General features: G+C 62.9%; 4 protein-coding genes across 4 annotated transcripts; all 4 read right to left on the reverse strand.

The window, feature by feature from the left end:
• Positions 1-1,848: 1,848 nt before the first annotated feature.
• On the reverse strand, positions 1,849-3,108 carry LDBPK_100830 (hypothetical protein, conserved; the record flags this gene model as incomplete). Its single annotated transcript, XM_003858871.1, has 1 exon — positions 1,849-3,108. The coding sequence occupies one exon, from the start codon at positions 3,106-3,108 to the stop codon at positions 1,849-1,851; it is 1,260 nt and encodes a 419-aa protein (XP_003858919.1).
• A 1,963-nt stretch (positions 3,109-5,071) lies between these two features.
• On the reverse strand, positions 5,072-5,737 carry LDBPK_100840 (hypothetical protein, conserved; the record flags this gene model as incomplete). Its single annotated transcript, XM_003858872.1, has 1 exon — positions 5,072-5,737. The coding sequence occupies one exon, from the start codon at positions 5,735-5,737 to the stop codon at positions 5,072-5,074; it is 666 nt and encodes a 221-aa protein (XP_003858920.1).
• Positions 5,738-6,692: 955 nt separating this feature from the next.
• LDBPK_100850 (hypothetical protein, conserved) lies at positions 6,693-10,517 on the reverse strand (the record flags this gene model as incomplete). Its single annotated transcript, XM_003858873.1, has 1 exon — positions 6,693-10,517. One exon carries the CDS (start codon positions 10,515-10,517, stop codon positions 6,693-6,695), a length of 3,825 nt encoding a protein of 1,274 aa, XP_003858921.1.
• Positions 10,518-12,119: 1,602 nt separating this feature from the next.
• Positions 12,120-18,335, reverse strand: LDBPK_100860 (hypothetical protein, conserved; the record flags this gene model as incomplete). The annotated part of the gene is made up of 1 exon (XM_003858874.1): positions 12,120-18,335. One exon carries the CDS (start codon positions 18,333-18,335, stop codon positions 12,120-12,122), a length of 6,216 nt encoding a protein of 2,071 aa, XP_003858922.1.
• Positions 18,336-18,718: the final 383 nt, after the last annotated feature.

Here is an 18,718-nt window from a genome sequence, read left to right on the forward strand (position 1 = left end):
CGTCTCGGCGGTCGGGCTTTCCCCCGTGCTGGCAATGTGCCGGCCACCCAGTGCGTGTGTGGCGCGATGCACCGCGCCGGAGCACGTGCCGGTGGGCGCCCCGGCAGCCCCCGCAGCAGCGGCGAAGGGTGTGCGGCCGGGAAGATGGGGAAGCGAAAGCTCCACCGAGAAAGACAGCGGCGGTGATAACGCCTCAGCAGAAGACGAGTACGACACGCGCCGCGCCGATAGCGGGCTGAGTGTACCACTGATCGTCGTCTGCGGTCTGCCACCATGGCAGAGGCAATGCCGCCGCGCGGTGGGCGCGATGAGGCGCACACACCGCTGCCATGCACCCCCGCGTGGTGTTGCCATCCCCCGCATTATCGTCTGCGCCTGCACAGGGCTGTGCCGATACGGACGTGTCTTCGTGTGGGTGTGTATGTAGTTGTGTAGAAGTGCGAGGTGTGGCAGCACCGCACACGACGCGAGTCAAGCAGGGAGGGAAGTTCACGGAAGAGCGCAGTAAAACAAAAGAAGAGCATCAGCAGAGGCGACGTTGCACGCGCGCGTCGCTCGCGCTCCATCAACCACATTGCCGCGTCATGCGGCGCCTCCCCTCCTGCCAAGGCGGCCGGCCCTCCTTCTTCTCCCTACACCAAAGCAGAGCGCCAGTGGAGGGTAGAGGTAAAGGAAAGGCGGCGCACCCACACAAGCGCACATCGCCGATCGAGTTGCAGATGGGCTTCCTGCCGGCCTCGTCCGAGGCCCTCCGCGGGGTAGTTCATGTGTGACTCACCGAATATGCCAGTGAGTGTGCGACAGAGGGAGGGGGGGGTCATCAGCGCGGCCTCGGAACAGAACCGCAACAACAACCAAAAACGGCGTGAGGCGATGTGCTGCTGACGCTCGTGTCGGCTCTCGTGGCACGTCTGTCTCTCTGACTGCGGATGTGGGTGCGCGTTTCCTCACGAGCACGTTACGCTCTAAACGCGACAGATACGCGCTTGCATCCGCTGTGAGCGTAGAGAACCATAATACATATATGTGAAGCGCAGCGTTCTGTCGGAGGAGAGTGTGGCGGGGGGCGGGTGGAGGGGCCACGCTGTGTACGCCCCCCCTCCTCCTCCTCCTCCTCCTCCCTCGCTCCGTCTCCCCTCTTCTCCCAGATCTCCCCCTCCTCTCCCCCCACACACGCGTACGCGTATGCACACAGAGCGAGTGGAAGGAGGTCAAAAGCCACTGGAGATGGGGGAAGGGGACACCACAGGGCAAGACCTCTGCTTCTGACGCACGCACCGACTGGCGGGGCGCAAGGAAAGGAGGAAGTCCACATCACACCGGCTGGTGTCGCACAGCCAAGCAGCACACAACACACAGCCGCAACAGAACTCTCTCTCCTTCTCTCTCGCAACCCTCCACCTTCCGCCACGACCGTCAGCACACAGGTGTATGAGGTTTACCAATCCTCATTGGCATTACAGCGCAGGTGCGATACAGTGCACTGCTTCGTCGAGAGCCAAAAAAAAAACAGAGAGCATCAAACACAGTCAAGTACATACACGAATGGGTGACGCTCACGGTGATATCCTACAAACCTTCGCGTTCACACTTACATGCACACAGCATACACGCACTCTGATTCTGTCTTCGCGGCCACCACCGCCACCCCCTTCGGATCCATCGCCCGCGACTCCCTTGAGCTCGCTACTCGATTCTCGTCGGTCTACACCCCCTCCCTCCTTCTTCACGCCGTGCACACACTAGTTCGGCGACGGTGACAGCTATGAGCAGGGGCGCAGTGGTGAGAGGCAGGGTCAGCGGAGAGAGCGAGCGACGGATCCGCGGAGTTCGCGTGGGCGCGTTTGATTAGCTCTTCCAGATCCGGCACGTATTGTCCTTGCTGCCGGTCAGTATTGTGTCGCCTTCGTAGTTGAAGGAGCACGAGAAAATTTCGTCCGTGTGGCCGACAAGTGACTGCAGCACCTGGCCTGTCTCGACGCTCCAGAGGTTGCAGCGCTTGTCGCCGGAGGCGGTGATGATCTTCGTCCCTTGTGGGTTGAACTCTAGTTTCGAGATTTCGCCCTCGTGATCGTTGAGGCTGGCAATGCAGTGGCACGTCGCCGTGTTGTACACCCGCGCCGTCGTATCGGCGCTCGCGCTCGCCACCATGTTGCCTGACACGCTGAAGGCCACGTCCAGCACCTCGTCTGTGTGCCCACGCAGAGTTGACACGCAGTGGCCAGACGCGACGTCCCACAGCTTGCACGTACGGTCGATGCTGCCTGTGACGACTAAGTTGGAGGCGTAGTTGAACTGCACCGACGAGATCTCGCCGCGGTGCTCGCGCAAGGTGTGCACGACGGTGCCGGTTCGCACGTCCCACAGCTTCGCCGTGTGGTCGAAGGAGCCCGTGACGATGAGGTCGCCGTACGTGTTGAAGTTCAGTGCCACGATTTCGGCTGTGTGGTCCATCAGCGTGTGCAGCTCCTGGCCCGTCTCCACATCCCACACCTTCGCCGTGTTGTCCATGGACCCCGTGCCGATAAGCGTGCTCTGCGGGTTGAAAGACATGCATACGATCTCGGTCACGTGACCGGTCAGTGTGTGCAGGCACTGGCCCGACTCGGCATCCCAGATTTTGCACGTCTTATCGAAGCTACCCGTGGCGACGCGGTTGCCGTATGGGTTGTTGAAGCCGACGCAGTAGACGACGTTCCGGTGACCCTCGAGCGACACGAGCTCGTTGCCCGTCGCCGTCTCCCACACCTTGCAGGTGCGATCGTACGAGCCGGTCACAAACTTCGCGCCATTTTTGTTGAAGGCGCAGTTCGTCAGCGGCAGCATGTGCGCACGCAGACTCTTGAAGAGAGTGAAGGTCTGGTTCGGGTTGTTGCCAGCGATCAGCTTCTCTACGAGCCGCTGCAGGTACGTGAAGATCTGGTCACGGTACTTGCCGTTCAGCAGCGGCTCTTCGGCGATAATCTTGTCGACCAAGGGCTCTAGTGGCGTTGTCGGCGTGAGACTAAGCAGCCCGATCGTCTTCTGCCCCACCTGCCCAGCAGACGTCTCGTACTCGAGCGTGATGCCCGGCGGGTAGTAGCGCAGCAAGAAACAACGGAGCTTCATGGTTGTGGGCAATGATGGCGATGTGGGCTTGCCTCAGAGCGACTAAGCAGGCGAACAAATACTTGAAGCTGCTGTGCGGGGTCCGAGTTTCCTTTCCGTTTCGAGTGATACCCTCCTCACGAGCACACACACACACACACACGCGCGCGCGCGCAGACGCAAACAGATTAAGTTGGCGAACGGAGACTGCGTGCGTGTGTCCGCAGCACGAAAGATATGAAAGAATGTATACGCGTATGTATCACCAGTGCGTGTAGGGGAGACCGATAGGCGTCTCGGGTAGTTGGGTGGTGCTGGTGGCACGCGGGTGAGTGGGGCGAAGGCTGGGGGGGGGGCAACGTGCGTGCGAATAGCAAGAGCTACGAACAACGCGATAAACCGGAGCAGGGGAGCAGCCGCATGCGCGTGCACACCTGGGCCTGAGCGGAAGGCTGTATGGGCACGCAAAATGAGAGAATAGAGGGAAAGGAGGGGCGGCGACGACTACGCGCACGGACGCCGCGCCGAGAGTGAAGAGGCGGGGCGGAGGATCCCTGAAAGACAGCGATGGGCGATACCGTCACAATAGACTACGCAGAAAAAAAAAGAAAACGGTGAGGGGGGGGAGGGCAGTGGCGCAGGAAATCGAGAAACAAAGTGGAGTCGGATGACGGAGCAGTGCGTGAGGCGCTCGTCCGCTCACACAGGCAGCCACAAGAAGAAGAGAAGACCCCCAAAACAAAAAAGAAGTGAAAGGATGCCCGCGTACCCGGCGATGAAGCTGCTGCGTAGAAGCCTCGTTTGGCAGGACGGCGACGAGCTACACTGAGCTTGGGAGCAGCGCGCGTGTGTGCTCGAGCCCGCGCAAGTGGAAAGGATGCCCGAACGAGAGGGAAATGCGCAAGCGTGGGAGGCGAGCGATGTGTGGGGGATGTGTCGCCACCTTCTGTTGCACACGTTTTCGCACTGCACGTCTCCTCTTCTGCGAGCGCGTGTGTAGGCGTGTGGGCTGCGTCACCTTTTTGGGTGCCTTTTCTCGCCCTGTGGCAGCTGAGCCTTTACTTTTCCCGTTCGTTCTCCGCGTCACGTTCTCTCAGGCAACAGCGCGATGAGCGCCGACTCGGTGAACTGGGCACGACGTGCACCTGTTCGTGTCCGTGGGTGTTGACGGCACCGCCAAGGAAAGCTCCCACGAGAAGATCTATACACACACACAAAAAAAAACAGAACGAGATGAGGAAACGCGCTCCTTCGCAGATGATTGCCGGTGCGGTACGCACACAACGCGAGAGAGAAAGAGGGAGGGAAAGGGGAGAGATACAGTGTGTGCGTGTGTGTGTAGGTGTGATTTCGACGGGAGGGGGGGGGGCTACGGGTAACGAAACACTGAAGCCACATGCATCGAGTCCATGGAGAGATCAACGAGGGCAACGGTGATTGCTGCGGTGCCGGTGAGGTTCGAAAGGAGAAGCGGAAAAGAGCGCAGAGGGTCCCCTTCATCCACCGCCACCGCGTCTCCTCTCACATGCCATCAGAAGCGAAACACCTCGAGGCGGTATAGGGTGGCATATCTGTGTGTGTGTGTTCACCATCACCGCACCCACACACACATCCACACACACAGCAGCTGTTAGACCGATCCAGTCGTTGGGCATACTTCTTCTTCCTCTTCCGTCAAGCCCATCTCTCACAGACGCGAGAGAGGGGGGGGGCGGATTAAAGACGGAAACAAAAAAGGACTTACACAGACGAAGGACAAGGCGAACACAGCGAGAGAGTGCGAGGTTCGTGGTGGTGGTTGGGAGATTCTCCACACTGACACACACACACACACACACACACACACATCAAACGTATAACAAGCAAGCATAACGTAGACGACGCAGATCGCCTTCAGCATTCATCAGCGCTCATCATCACCACAGCTAGACACCGCCACATGCACCCTTACACAGATACATACACACACGCGCATAAATCTCTCTCAGGACAGGTCAAAGGCTGCCTCATCCTCGCCTGCATCCAAGCCTTCCAGCTCCTCTCGCTCATAGAACTCGTCGGCGTTCTCGTCATCCACGAACAGTTCCTGGTCCATCTGCCAGAGATCCCAGCCACGCAGCTTGCCGTCGCCGCTCTTGGCACGACGCACACGCGCTGCCTCCTTCTCGGCCGCCTCCTCGCGCTTGCGCTGCTTCCATGCCTGGAAGGACGCCTCCGTGACGGGGGTCAGGTCGGTGCGATCCTTCAGCTTCTCACGCTCCGCCTCTAACTTCTCCTCCAGTCGTTCATCATCTTGCTCCACTTCGTCAAAGTCCTCGGGGCGGAACAGATACTCCTCCGGGTGGCACATGTACTGGTCGTCCCCCTCAGCGGTCTCCGCCGCCTCGGCGTCGCGCTTCTTTCGTTGCTGCTGGTCAACATCGTTGAACAGCTTCGCCAACTCAGCCTCGCGTGCGCGCTTCTCCTCCTTGGCGGCGCGGCGCGCCGCGAGCTCCGCCTGCGACTTGCGATCCTGCGGGTTGCGCTGATCGACGCTCTGCTTCACCTGCTGGACATAGGCCTGCACCTTGGCGCTGCGGTTCTTGTTCTTGAGGCCGAAGGTCTTGTCCTCAACGATCTTTTCCTTCTTCTTCTGTTCAGCCTTGCCCATGTTGCACGTGCGGCGTTGCGTGTTGGAGTTGCGTGCGCGTGTGAGCGCTTGTGGATGATGTGCGCCTGCGTGCAACTGTTCCGTCGCCACTGGCAAGCACTGACGCAGCAGTTACGTTGTGTGTGCGTGTGTTGAGGGGGCACGCCTGTGTCGGAGTGCTTTCAGAGTTCGTCAAGGGGTGAGGGTATATAGCGTGAGAGGATCCTCTAGAAGGAAGATCGCACTGGATGGAGGGAGGCAGGCGCGTGTGTGTGGCCAATCAAGAGGAAGAGGGGAGGAGAGATGCAGTGATGAACGCAAGAGAGAAGTGAGCGGTGCGAAGACTGTTCCTCCTTTCGCATGCGGTGCGTGTGTGCCGTCAGTACCGCGCGTGGTACACACACGCACACACACGCACGCAGCACTCACGACACTAACAGATGGGAGAGGAAAGAGAAGAGATCCGTGTAGAGATACGCCCCCTGCACGGCACGCGCCCCTCCCTCTCCGCTGCTTAAAGCGGTATCGTTAACGCGTCTGCAGGGACAGACACATGCACACAAGCACACAGCAGGTCTTCGTTTCGTTGGTTTGGTGGTCGCTTGCACAAGTTCGTTACTTCTTCTATGCAGCTGCTGTCCGACAATACACACACACATACATGCCCACGAGGACCAACAAGCACTGTACAAGTAGACGCACGCACGCCCACAAACATCAACGCTGGCAGTGCACTCCTCGGCCGACACTGGTGCCGCTCGTTTTGCTTTCCTTCGATGAGGAGCCGCGTGGCGGGGGGGGCGGAGAGAGGGAGAGAGGCGATAAGCAGCGTGGCCGGGGCATACACACACACACACACACACACACACAAATGCAACTGCACAGCGAACACCGCCACCGCCACCGCGACCCTCGCCTTGAGACGACTCTGCCCCGCGAGCTCCCTTGTTCGATCCGCTGACAGGTCCCTCGCTTCTTACTGGAAGTAGCGACGCTTCGGACGCTTCTTAAACCACTGATCCTCGTCCGCGTCCTCTGCCGACACCTCCGGCGAATCTTCAACCGCTGTTGCCGCGGTCTCCTCAACGTCCTCATGGGCCGCCGGTGGAAGTGCGCGTGCGCGTGCGGTGGATCGGCGGGCACCACGACGCGTGCGCACCTGCAGAGCCTTCTCGTCGTCGTCCAGCTTCTGCGGTGCGCGTCGGACCTCCGGTGACGGTGGCGTAGGCGGCGGTGACGGCCGCGCCGGGGCAGCTGCGACAGGGACAGCGCGACGCCCAGCAGGGGCCCGCGGGATCGTTGGCGCTACTACCACTTCCATCTCCTCGTCTTCCTCCTCTTCTTTCTCGACACCGTCTTCTTCGTACTCCTCCTCGTACGCAGCAGCGGCATGTACTGCTGCTACGGCCCTGCTGCTTCCTTGTGCTTGTGAAGCCGGCGGCGCGGGTGAGGCGGCGCCGGGGCCACGTGCACGCGCACCGGCGCCGGCTGCTGCGGAGGCGGAAGGGAGGGAAGAACGGGCAGAGGCACGTGCAGGTGGAAGTTCTTTCTCCGCCTCTTCAAGCTCTTGCAGCTCTTCGACCTCCTCGTATTCTTCGTCGAAGTCCTCTTCCGCTTCCTCTGCCGAAGCGCGGTCGTCGTCACTGTGCTGCGCGACGGCCATTGACTTGGGCGTCGTTGCCGCCGCTGCACCGGTCTTGCTCGTTCCGCGTTGTTGCTGCCACTGGTTGTAGATGGCCTCTTCGAGCACCGCCTCCTCTTGCTCTCTGTTCCGCGAAGCGTGTGCTGCTGCCGCCGCCGTGGGCAAGGGTGTCCCTGCCGACTGGCGGTGCTTCCCTCGCGACGTGCGTGCCGGCACCGCCTCAGCGGCCTGTTCGTCCGCCACACGCACCGTGTCTTCCTCGTCGTCCTCTGGCACAGCGCGACGGCGACTAGTGTGGCCGTGGCTCGGCGATGAGGCAGGAGCCGCTGCAGCACCTCTCGCCTTGCGTGAGGGCGGTGGCGGCGCAGCTACTTCCACGTCCTCTTCGTCTTTCTCCTCCGCGTCTTCGGCCGCCTCTGCCGCACCCGCGGCGCGGTCGCCATCCTCTGGAAGCAGTTGCGCCAGCGTCGCGGTCAGTGTGGCCTCCAAGTCCTCGCGATTGTGAAGCAGACTGTGCACCACCGAGGCCCCGGAGGAATCCTCGATGTCCATCACGAGGTCATCGATGCAGCGGTACTCGTCCATCTCATCCGCCATCCCGAGCGGGGTCGCGAGCGCCCGCAGTCGAGCGAGTTCCTCCTTTGTAAACGGGTTCGTCAAGTCGATCGTCGCTGTCGAGCGCAGCATGAAGTCCGTGCTGTCTGACGGGTCTGCCATCTTGGTTGCGATGAGGTGGTAGTGCACCACGTTCACGCGGGGAAGCACCTTGTGGCGTAACAGGTGCAGGACACCGAGCATCACCTCCGCAAAGGGCAGCCGCACGTCTTCCTCGATGATGTGGTCTTTCGTAGACGTGTAGTAGAGGTGCAGCGTGGTTCCGGAAAGGCGAACGACGCTGCAGCCGGCGCTCTGATCGATCGCTGGGCGGAACGGGGAGTAGCGCTTCTCCTTCGAGTTGAAGAACATCTTGTACGCCTGGACGGCGGTGAGCACCTTTCCAGGTGTCATGTCAGTGACGGCCGTTGCCGAGGACGACGATGACGCCCCGGCCGCGGCAAAGACGGCAAAGGGCCGTGTGTCCGACGATACTAGCGGGAACCCGTAAGGCGGCAACGGCGTGCCCTCGAGCACGACGACCTGCTCCTCGCGCGCCAGTGCCCGCATCAGGACGGAGCCGTACAGGAGCGCGTTCACGCTCTCGCGCTTGTAGAACTCGACAGCTGCGTCATCTGTTGCCTCCTCCAGTGCCATCTGGTGCTTGTTGTATGACGTCCAGATCGTCTTGAGTGCCCGTACGCCGACCGGGTCGGCGTCTGTGATCGTGGCAGCGTGGTAGGTGCTGAACATGGCGAGTGGGTCGACCTGCGCGGTGTCCTCGTCGAGCACCAGAATGTCGCCCTGCTGCTCCTGCGCCTCCCGCTCCGCCTTGTTGGTCGGGTGAAGGTAGCCGTCAGCGGTGTTGAACTGCTTCATCATCAGCTCTGCAAGTCGGACCAGCCTTTCCCGCCTCTCTGCCGCGGTCGCCCCGACTGCTGCTGTCGCTGCTGCGGCCGGCGGCGCTGGTGCTGTAGCGGGGGCTAGTGGTGATGAAGGTTGCGCCGGTGCGGTGGACGAGGGCGCCGCCGTCGTCGCTGCGGCTTCCTCTTCCTCCGCCTCTTCGACTTCTTCCTCGACCTCCTCGACGAGTTCCTCATCGTCCTCGTCCACGTCCGCAGCTTCCACCTCTGCTTCGACGTCTTGTGAAGGTGGCGGCTGGCGCTGCTGCTGCCGAGGTGCCGTGGGAGCGGCCGCAGGTGCTCTCTTGCTGCCGTGCCGACCTGCTGACGTAGCTGCTGCGGCAGGGGACGGCTGCGGGCTGCGTGATGCCGCGGAGCGCCTTGCCGGCCTTTCCTCTTCCATTATCGGCACCATCTCCTCGCCTTCTTCCAGCACTTCCTCGGCGTTCTCGTCAAGCATATCCGCCACCTCCTCGCTTTCGGCAACACCGTCCTCTTCCAACGCAGCGACCTTAGACGCCTTTGGCATTACGCCCGAGACGACAGGGCGCTGTCGAGGACCGCGACGCCGCGCTGCGACGCTTTCGTCGCCAACCTCGTTGCGCGAAGAGTCGCCAGATGGGCCTGCCACCGCCGCAGGGCCTTCGTTATCATTGCCTTGCTCCGCTGCGGTGCTCGCCATGGCCGCTTCGGCATCCCTGACGGCAGAGGCTTTCACGTCCACCAGGTAGGGTGGTGCTGACGGGTCGGCCATGGCAGCGCCGTCTGTCAACCGCTTCGGCGCCATCAGCTCATCGGCGACGGCGCGCTGGATCGCGCGGGTCAGCCACGCCATCACCTCATCCGTTTGCGACCGGTGCCGGTGGCGAGCGAGGCGGCTGTAGGCCGTTTCGAGGACACCCCGTGTGTACGCGCTGAGTTGCACTCGGTCTGGCTGCTCCTTCCACTGCCCGAGCGTCGCCACACCGCGCAGGCGCAGCTCACGCGCGTCTTTTTCGCTTTGGTATCGCTCGCTGTTGAGCAGCACCTCCAGGCACTCCGCGTCGCCGCCGACGGCCCTGAGCTTCCGCTTCCGTGTCATGGCAGCAAAGTCGCGGAGACTGACCGCCTCCACGGCACCACCGCCGACCTCCAAGTCGGGGTCCACAAGGAGCCGGACGAGGTCGGCAACAGTGTCGACTGCAGCAGCAGCGCCATTCCTGTGATGATCATGCGAATGCAGCAGGACTTCGTCGATGGTCACCTCAAACGGCCCGCGCTCGTCCTCCGCGGTGTGCGAGTTGACGATGTGGTGGGTGGCACCAGCGGAGGCGAGTGCGCTGGACAGGACGGCGCTGCTGCTGCTGTGGGGCGGGGTGGAGCGGAGCGCGAGAAGGACGCGAGACGCGTGAAGCGCACTCGGGTGATATGAGCCGCAGCCGCCGGTACTGGCCGCCCTGGTGTTTGTGCCGCCTGGTAAAATCATTCCTTGTGCGAGCTCCAGCGGAACACGGATCATTGCCCTGCCACCGGAGGGGTGTGACAAAAAAGCAGTCGACGTTCCACAACAGACTGTAATCCACAGCTGACCATTCTTGCTGCTGCTGCTGCTGTAGCGCACTGAGATGACCGCCGCTGTCGCCGCTGCGGCTGCGGCTGCTTGAAGAAGACCTCTTCGGAGCATCGCGCTTGCGCGCACAGCCCTCGCAGAAAGCACTGTTCGTGCTTTTTCAACGGTACGCGGATGTGCAGTATCGAGCAGACAACGCCTGAGACGCCCGCTGCCGTCGTTAAGGAAAGATAGTGCAGACAAGCCCACACGCACCGACTGCAAGAGGTGCGGACGACGGGCAGGTGCCGCCACGCCAGGCAGGTAAGGGGCACACGCGCACAGGCGCGCACACAAGGAGCAGGAAAGAACACGAGCCGACGATACACAAACAACAAGTCAGTCAGGACGAGCGCGCCAGTGACTGGGCGGTGGGCGTGTGTTTGTGTGCCAGTGCGACTGGTGTGATCGCGCACACACAAAGTAAAGAAGTTCTATGAAGGCACGTGACTGCAGCACGCCGTCTCAGCGCACGAGCGTGATGACGGCAGTGACGTGCACGGTTTATGTGTCTATGCGTGCCGACTGTGGCTCCGTCCTTCCTATATTCTTGTCAGCTCCTCGGCTTGCTAGAATGCAGGCCGCCGTCGCCAAACTTTTAGCGCGTCTATGAAGCTCTGAGCAGCAGCAGCAGCAGCGACACACACACCCACACACACACACACAAACGTGCGCGCGTGCGTGTATCAGCAGGTGACCATGTGGAGAGGATGTGCGAGAGAAAGAGAGAGGACGAGGGATGGATAGTCATCATGCGGGCAGACGCAGGTGGCCTTGCATCCGCGCCCTCATTTATGCTCTTGTCGTTCATGTGCATCGCCGACACGAGGGAGCAGCAGTAGTGGCAGCAAAGGAGGCTCGCGTACCAACCTCCCGCGCCAATGCCCCCAACCCATGGCACCATCACCACCACCACCACCTCCTTATCCTTCACGTACGCCAGCACGAGTTGCGGCGGTTTCACTTGCCTCATACCTGTCAGAGCACCGACTGTCCCCATTTTCCTTTGGTCGCCTGCGATGGTCCGTCGGTTAAGTTTCTCTTGTGCGCTGAGAAACGAAGAGAGAGAGAGGAGGCACCACATCGGCATGAGACACCAAGACACATGCGTGCATAGGCACATATATATATGTATGTATATATATGACCTCCCTGCGCATGTGCATGCGCTGGCGTGCCTTGATATGGGCCCCAGATGCCAGCATTCTTCCTACACAACAACAGCATACTCCAACCATCCTCTATGCAGTACACGTTCAGTAAGAGAGAGAGAGACAGCGACTCCACAACACGTGCCACACACACACATACATACGCATCTGAGAAGTCTATGAATCAACTACACCCACATACACATACACGTATATATATATATATATATACCACACACACAGATATATAATAGCAACACCCGCCATGATGGGAGAGCCACATCAGCCCTCGCAGGCGCAGACCGTTGGAGGGCAAGAAGGGGGACACGGAAAAGCGCCATTCAACGCACGTCGTCATAGCAGACTCTCTCCCCCACACACATACGCGGTTGTCCGCCTCCGCCTCACCACCACCATCATCCGCGTCTAATGGGGACCGGGGTGGGGGGGCCAAGCGTGGGACACCTACTCATGCACCCTCCCTCTCCTTCCCTCCCTCCCACACACGCACGCGCGCCACCATAGGCTACCGACGCCTTGAGCTGCTCGACTTCTTTCTGCTGCTGCTGCTGTAGGAGGGGGCTGCTTTGCCCTTCTTGGACGACGCCGACGCGGCTGCGAACGTCGACGACTTCCGCCGTTTGGTCTGCGAGGTCGACTGAGGCGCCGATCTGGCGGTTGCACGGTCACCACTCCTGGACGTGCTCGCCGACCGCTTCTGCCTGCTGGCAGCGGAGGACCGCTTTCCACTAGAGCTGTGGCTCTCGCGACGCGGCCGCCGGGACGCGACGGTGGCCATCTTGCTACCCTCTTTGCTGCCGCCCTTGCGTCGGCTGCCCTCAGCTCCGCGCGGCTTCACCACATCCAGCTCTTCCTCGTCCTCGTCCTCCTCGCCGCTATCGTCCTCTCCATCACCGCTCTCGCCAGTGGCCGCGGTGCCGCCGGCAGGCGCCGCACCTGCGCCTCGCTCACCTTCCTGTGTGGTGGCCGTTGGTGTGCCGGCTGCCACGGAGGACCATCTGCCACCAGCGCCGTCAGGCGCCGCCACCGGCGGCGGGATCGGGTTCGGCGTCCACGGGCCCGTCACGCTTGCTATCGACCCAGCGAAAGACGCGTGGCTTGCGAGACCGCCGCCAGCTGCAGCTGGGGGTATGCCAGCCATCGGACTTGCGGGACCTTGCGGGGAGGCCGCCGCCCCCGGCGCCGCCGTTGCAGAGGATGAGGAGGACGGGGCAGAAGCTTGGGCGCCGGGGTTTGAGCCCTTCAGCCCGGCAATCAGGCTCTCTGGCGTGATCACGTCATGCAGCCAGGCAAGCGCGTCGACCTCTGCGTCTTCGGCAGTGGTCTGGCCAGGCGCTCGAGACGGCTTCGATGGTGCCACCCCTGTGACGGCTGCGCCAGCCGCCGAAGCGCCGATGGACGGCGGTGGTGCATTGTAGTTGATGCGATCCTCCATCACCAAATCGCGCTGCAGGTCGCGCGCCGTCTCCTCACGCTGCCGATGCAGCTGCGCCGTCCAGTTCGTCATCGAGTCCAGCTCATCGTTCATCATCGCCTCGAGCAGCGCGGCAGACTCGTGCACGTAGTCGCCGTCGGCGGCATTCAGGTCCTCAGAGGGACTGATGCCGCCAGCAGTGGACTTTCCCGCAACGGCGTCCCGCAAGAGGCGCGCCTCGCTGGCCAGGTCATCCAGTTCTGCACCAGGCACTATATCTTCCTCACCAATGTTCACGTAGTCGGCATCGTCGTCGTCGTCCACGTCTGCGGCAACGCCCGAGGCTTTCCGCCCGCCTGCGCCACGACTCATCGCCTGCACCATGAGGTCCGTAGCCGACACTACCGCCGACGTGTACGCAGGCAGCACCGTCGAGTCCGGCACGAGCTGCAGCAGCGTAGGCGAGAAGAGCGACTCCACCTCCTCTGGTGTGGACACAACGTTTTGCAGTACCCGCACCCGGTGCGTGTGCTCAATCTCGTCTATCAGTTCGCTGAGGGTGCGGAAGTCCTTGGTGATGCCGAGCGACTGCTGCAGCTCGCGCAGCCGGTCTATCACGTGGTCCTCGAACACGGCATCGTAGTCGAGGCAGTAGGGTACGGTGGGCGCCGCGACCGGGTTGAAGACATCCACGCTGACGCCGCCCCCCACGACAGAGCCGCGCCGGCGCGCGTAGACGTTGGCGTGGCCGCCACCGCTGCCGTTTCCAATCAGACTCGCCTCCACCCCAGGCTGTGCCTCGTCCAGCGACACCACGGACACATACTGCACTGCGCGCACCTTGTCCGCCGGCAGCACCTGGCGCATCAAGACGTGCAGCACTCCTAACAGGGCCTCGGCGAAGCGGGCGACCATGTGCCGGAGCTGCGCGGTGGTTGCCACTATATTGTACAATGCCAGGGTCGACCCGCACACAAACACAACGTCGCAGCCGCCGTTGAGGCCAACCATGGGCCGAAACGGGAAGTGGCTCGGCGCGGCGTTGGAGAAAAACATCTTGTAGGCCGACACAGCGCGGCGCACCGTCTCCGGTGTGGCACTTCGGATGAGCGACTCGCCCGCCGCAGCGGCCGTCCCGCGCAGGTGGTGGACGCTGCTGCCGCGCACCCGCGTCTCAGACGCCAGGAGAGGGAAGCCGAAGGACGGCACCTTCAGGTTCAGCTCCAGCTGCGCCCCCGCCACGGCAGCCGACCGCAGCAGCAACGCTCCGTGTAGCAGAATGCGCATGGCGTCGCGCTTACGGGCCGGCGTCGTAGAGAGCGCGGAAACAACACTGCGGTACTCGGCCCAAACCTCTGCCCAAGCCCGCACGACCTTGCGCTCGTTGCTGCCGACACCGGTGCTGCTACGCAGCCGGGCTGCTGCAGCCGAAGCTTCAGCCGCCTTCGGCCTCGCGTTCGCGCCGCCGCCGTCGCCCCCATCCTTCACACCATCCTCGTCCTCGGCGTCGCCGTCGCGCTGCAGCTCACTGCCCTCCAGCAGCTGCCCCTCGCTGTTGTAAACCCGCTCATCAATCGCGTCCTGCCTGGAGAAGATGGCAAAGAGGGCGAAGGGGTGTACTTGGCTACTTGTGTGGTTGTGTGGGAGCACCAAACCATCCTTGACGTCCTGCGGCGTTGTGTCGAGCTCGGTGCTGAGGTATCCGGTCGGGCTGCTGAGTTGGCGCTGCAGCAGCTCGACGAGACGACGGCGGGTGCGGCGTGGGTCCTGAAGAAGCGTTATGTAGACCGGCAGCTCAGCGAACAGCTCACGTGGCACGTAGCTGTGCAGCAACTGCGGGTGCGCCGAGCCGTTGCCCATCGTGAGCCGCGGCAGTCCTGTACGCAAGTCCATAAGCGAAACGCGGTGGGACCAGAAAAGCTCGAGCGCCTTGCCGGCCAGCGCTGGCGCGTTCTTGAGCACCTCGTACAGCAGGCCAGGCATGTCGAGGCGGTGCGTCAAGTGCAGCGCGTGCAGCGTCGACAGCAGCGGAAGCACACGCAGGCGAGACTGCAGTCCAACACCGCCGGAGAGCGGCAGGTAGTAGCGCCTGCACGGGGCCGGGCAGTAGGCCAGCAGCAGCGGCGTGGCTGCCGTGCCGGCAAAGACGAAGTTCACCTGCCCCACCGCCGCGGATATCTGAGTGAAGCAGGAGTATAGGTGCTCCTCAACGGACTTGCCAGTGGAGAGCCAGAGCGACATCACCTGCTGGCGCTGCTGCTCCAGCGAGGGAGAATGCGCCGCCGCTGCTGTCGCCCGGGCCGGCGCTTCCGCATCATCGCCGTCGTCGGCATCATCTTCACCTGTGCCATCGGCAGCGTCCTCGTCGACGCCTGCACCGCTGCATGCCTTGCGCGACGCCGCCGCCGCGCTAGAAGAGTGGGCGAGATGCCCGAGGGCACCGCCGCGCATGCCACCGCTACCACCTGCCGCGCTAGTTGTCATGACCGACGACAGGGTCGCTGCGTTGCCCCACTTCACCTGCATCGCGCTCAGAGCCCGATCCACATCATCCACGAGGATCGAGGCGAGCTGCGCCGGAGCGGCCACGGTTGCTGACGATGCACCGCACTGCTGCTGCTGCTGATACTGGCGGTGGCCGGTGCCCGCGTTGCGCGCCGACTGCAGAAGGCTCTGGTACCGCTCCCAGGACCAGTTGTTTTCATGCCCCCACCAGTACACGCTACGCGGCGCACGAGAGTAGAGTTCCTCTGTGCGGATCAGGTAAGGGCACGACGCGAGCGCCACGCGGAACCAGAAGCGGGCAGCGAAGGCGACTGGGTGATCATCCAGGTCCGGCAGGTACGGCGTTGCCGAGCCGCCGTAGCGCACCAGCACTACTTTGTCGCCCGGCCGCGTTGTGCGCTCGGCGAGCTGCTCCAGCAACGCCGTCTTCCCCGAGAGCGGACCGGCCTCGATGAAGTGGATTGGCTTGTCGGCGGCGGCAGGTGGATAGTGGAGCAGCGTTGTGAGTCGGTCCTCGAGCAGCTTCACAGGGCCGAAAAGTTGGTCTAGGCCGATGGCCTCCGCGGCGCTGAAGCCGTTGCCGCCGAACCGCTCTGGCTGCGCGATGACCTCGTAAAGAGAGGTGACTGCCAGCGTCTCGACGCGGCGGCGCAGCCGATGCAGCATCGAGAGGTATTCCTGCTCCGTGGCGTCGTCGACGATGCCGCCGCTCTCGCGTGCTGTTGACGACGGCGGGTCCGGCTGCCCCGACCACTCACCCAGCGTCACGTCTAATCGATTCGACCCAGTAAGAAAGGTGCCGGAGGCGTAGTGCGGCGGTGCCTGCACAGCCAGCCCACTCACGGCACCGCCGCTCAACGACGCGTCCGCGGGCGACGAACGCCCGTGCGAGGTCGTTGCCGCCACTGCGGCCGCCTCGTCGACGGAGCTGTGAAACACGAAATAGCGCACTGGCACAGAGCGCAGCTCCAGCAAGCTACCGGCTCGCTTCAGGAGCCCTGGGACGCGGTCCAGCGCGAGGTAGCCGTTCTGCTGCAAGGCCTGCAGCTCTGGCGGCAGCTGGTGCACCACGGCTTGCTCGAGCAGCTGAGTGAAGGCGGCAGCGATGACGCCGTACGAGCGCTCGGTGATTTCGCGCTCCGCCTGGTCGTCGCCCCGGCCGCCTGGGGCGGCGCCCATCGCCGCATGGTTCGCCACGTAGTCCTGCCGTACGCTAGAGATCACCTTCTGCACAAACCGCAGGTAGTGATCCAACGTGCACGCCTCACCCGGCCGGAGCGTCGACTGCTGCTGCTGCCGCTGCGACGCGTTCGCGACGGATACAGGCGCCGCGACGCCGCCACCACAACCGCTCAGCATCTCGCCGAGCATGCGCGACTCGACGCTCTGGAGAGGGGAACGTCCCGTAACGTCGTTTCCGAAAACTGCGGCGGAGGAAGGCGACGAGACCGAGGATGCAGAGGCCATGGGGGGAGGGACGCCACCACGGTTGTGCACGACGTCAGCTGGCATCCACTCCTTCCGCTTCGCCCACATCGCCTGCGAGGCGCGGTCGATTGGAATCTGTAACGAGTCCAGCACGAACTTTCCCATCACATCTGACACCCAGTGCGATAGGATGTCCTCTACCTGGTTGCTGGTGTTCACGACCTTGACCACCTCTGCCATGTACGCCTCAACGCTCTGCGCGACGGCCGTGTCGAGGGCACTGCGGGTGCGGGCCGACACCTTCACAAGCTGCGGGTGCTCGAGCCACTGCTGTAGGGACTGAATACCGGCTTGCTGCAAAGCCGCCAAATCCTGCGCTGGCGACTCAGCCGCCAGCCGGGCCGCCTGCTGGTAGTACGTGCTCTGCTCCATCCACTGCTGCCACTCCTTCCTGCCGCCCAGCGCGAGCAGCTGCCGCTTCGGTTGCATTGCCACAAACTCACTCATCGTAATGCGCTCGACGCCCTCGGCTTGAGGGTCGATCAGAAGCTGCACCACCTTCGGCAACGTCAGCTCCGATGCAAGCGTCTCCTCCACCTTGACAATGTCCTCGACGCGTGCATCGAGGGTGGGCCCACTGACTGCAGCCATTCGGCGAGTGGGGGTGGGGCGGAGCGCGCCGTCCTGGCGGTGCAGCGCCGCTGAAGCGGAGGCGGCGGCCGCTGCTGCTGCTGCTGCTGCGCCGAACGCTCCCTGCGTCGCCGCGGCTATCGATGATGACAGGAACGCAGGAGCGGTGGCGCTAGACCCAGTCGTTGCGGCCGATGGCGTTGCTGCTGCTGGCGAGGGAACGTTGCCGACACCGCTCTTGCTACTAGTCAATACGGGGCTGGTGGATGCCCGTTGTGAGACTGACGCTGCCGCTGCTGTTGCTGCCGCGTCGGCCGCCTGCAAGATAGCGGAGATGTTCTGCGAGTGCAGCGGCGAGGCGGGGCTCTGCGAAGCGGATCGCATTGCGGTAACGCTTGAGGAGCCGATAGCCGACGCCGCCGCCGCGGTCGTTGCCGACGTCTCTGTACTACCCGACGGTGCCGAGGACACGTGCTGATACCACGGCAGTCGGCTCGGCTCACTGCTGCCCGGTGGCTTATACACGTAGAGGAGGGGTGCCCTGGCAGCGAGCACGCCGCCAGCGCGCAGCGAGGTGGAGCAGGACAGACATCGTGCCGAATTCGAGTGACTGTTGCCGTTTTTGCACGGATGTGCGCCCGCGACGCCAACGAAGAAGGAAGTAGCGATTCGTCGTCGAAGCATCTGCCAGTAACGGGGGTGCAGCGTGGGTGGATGTGAAAGCAGAGCCAGCACAGGACGCATGCACCCGCACGCGAAGGTGGAGGAGATGCGATGCTCGCACACCTGTGCGTCTCTGCCGTGCGTGGAAGCCGCTGAGGAAAGCAGGAAAACAAATCACACACACGCACACTCAAACGCGTAGAAATAGGCTAGTGGTGGTCGGCGCAGCAGCGGTGGTGGTGGCTGGTGACGCGTGCGCGTGTGCGTGTCCTTCTCCCTCTCCCTCGCCGTCTCGACGAATGGCCGCTTTTTGTCTTGCCGTGGTGCGTCTTCTATGGGTTGTCACTTCGTAACGCGCGCGCTCGCGCCGTCTCCAAACCCGCCGTGCGATGTGGCGCAGCGCGTTGAGGATGTCTATGAGTGTAGGCGTGCACGGGAGGCAGCGTGCGTGTGCGCGCGTGCGT

Source organism: Leishmania donovani, chromosome 10 (assembly GCF_000227135.1).
Source record: "Leishmania donovani BPK282A1 complete genome, chromosome 10".
In the NCBI taxonomy this organism is placed as follows: domain Eukaryota; phylum Euglenozoa; class Kinetoplastea; order Trypanosomatida; family Trypanosomatidae; genus Leishmania; species Leishmania donovani.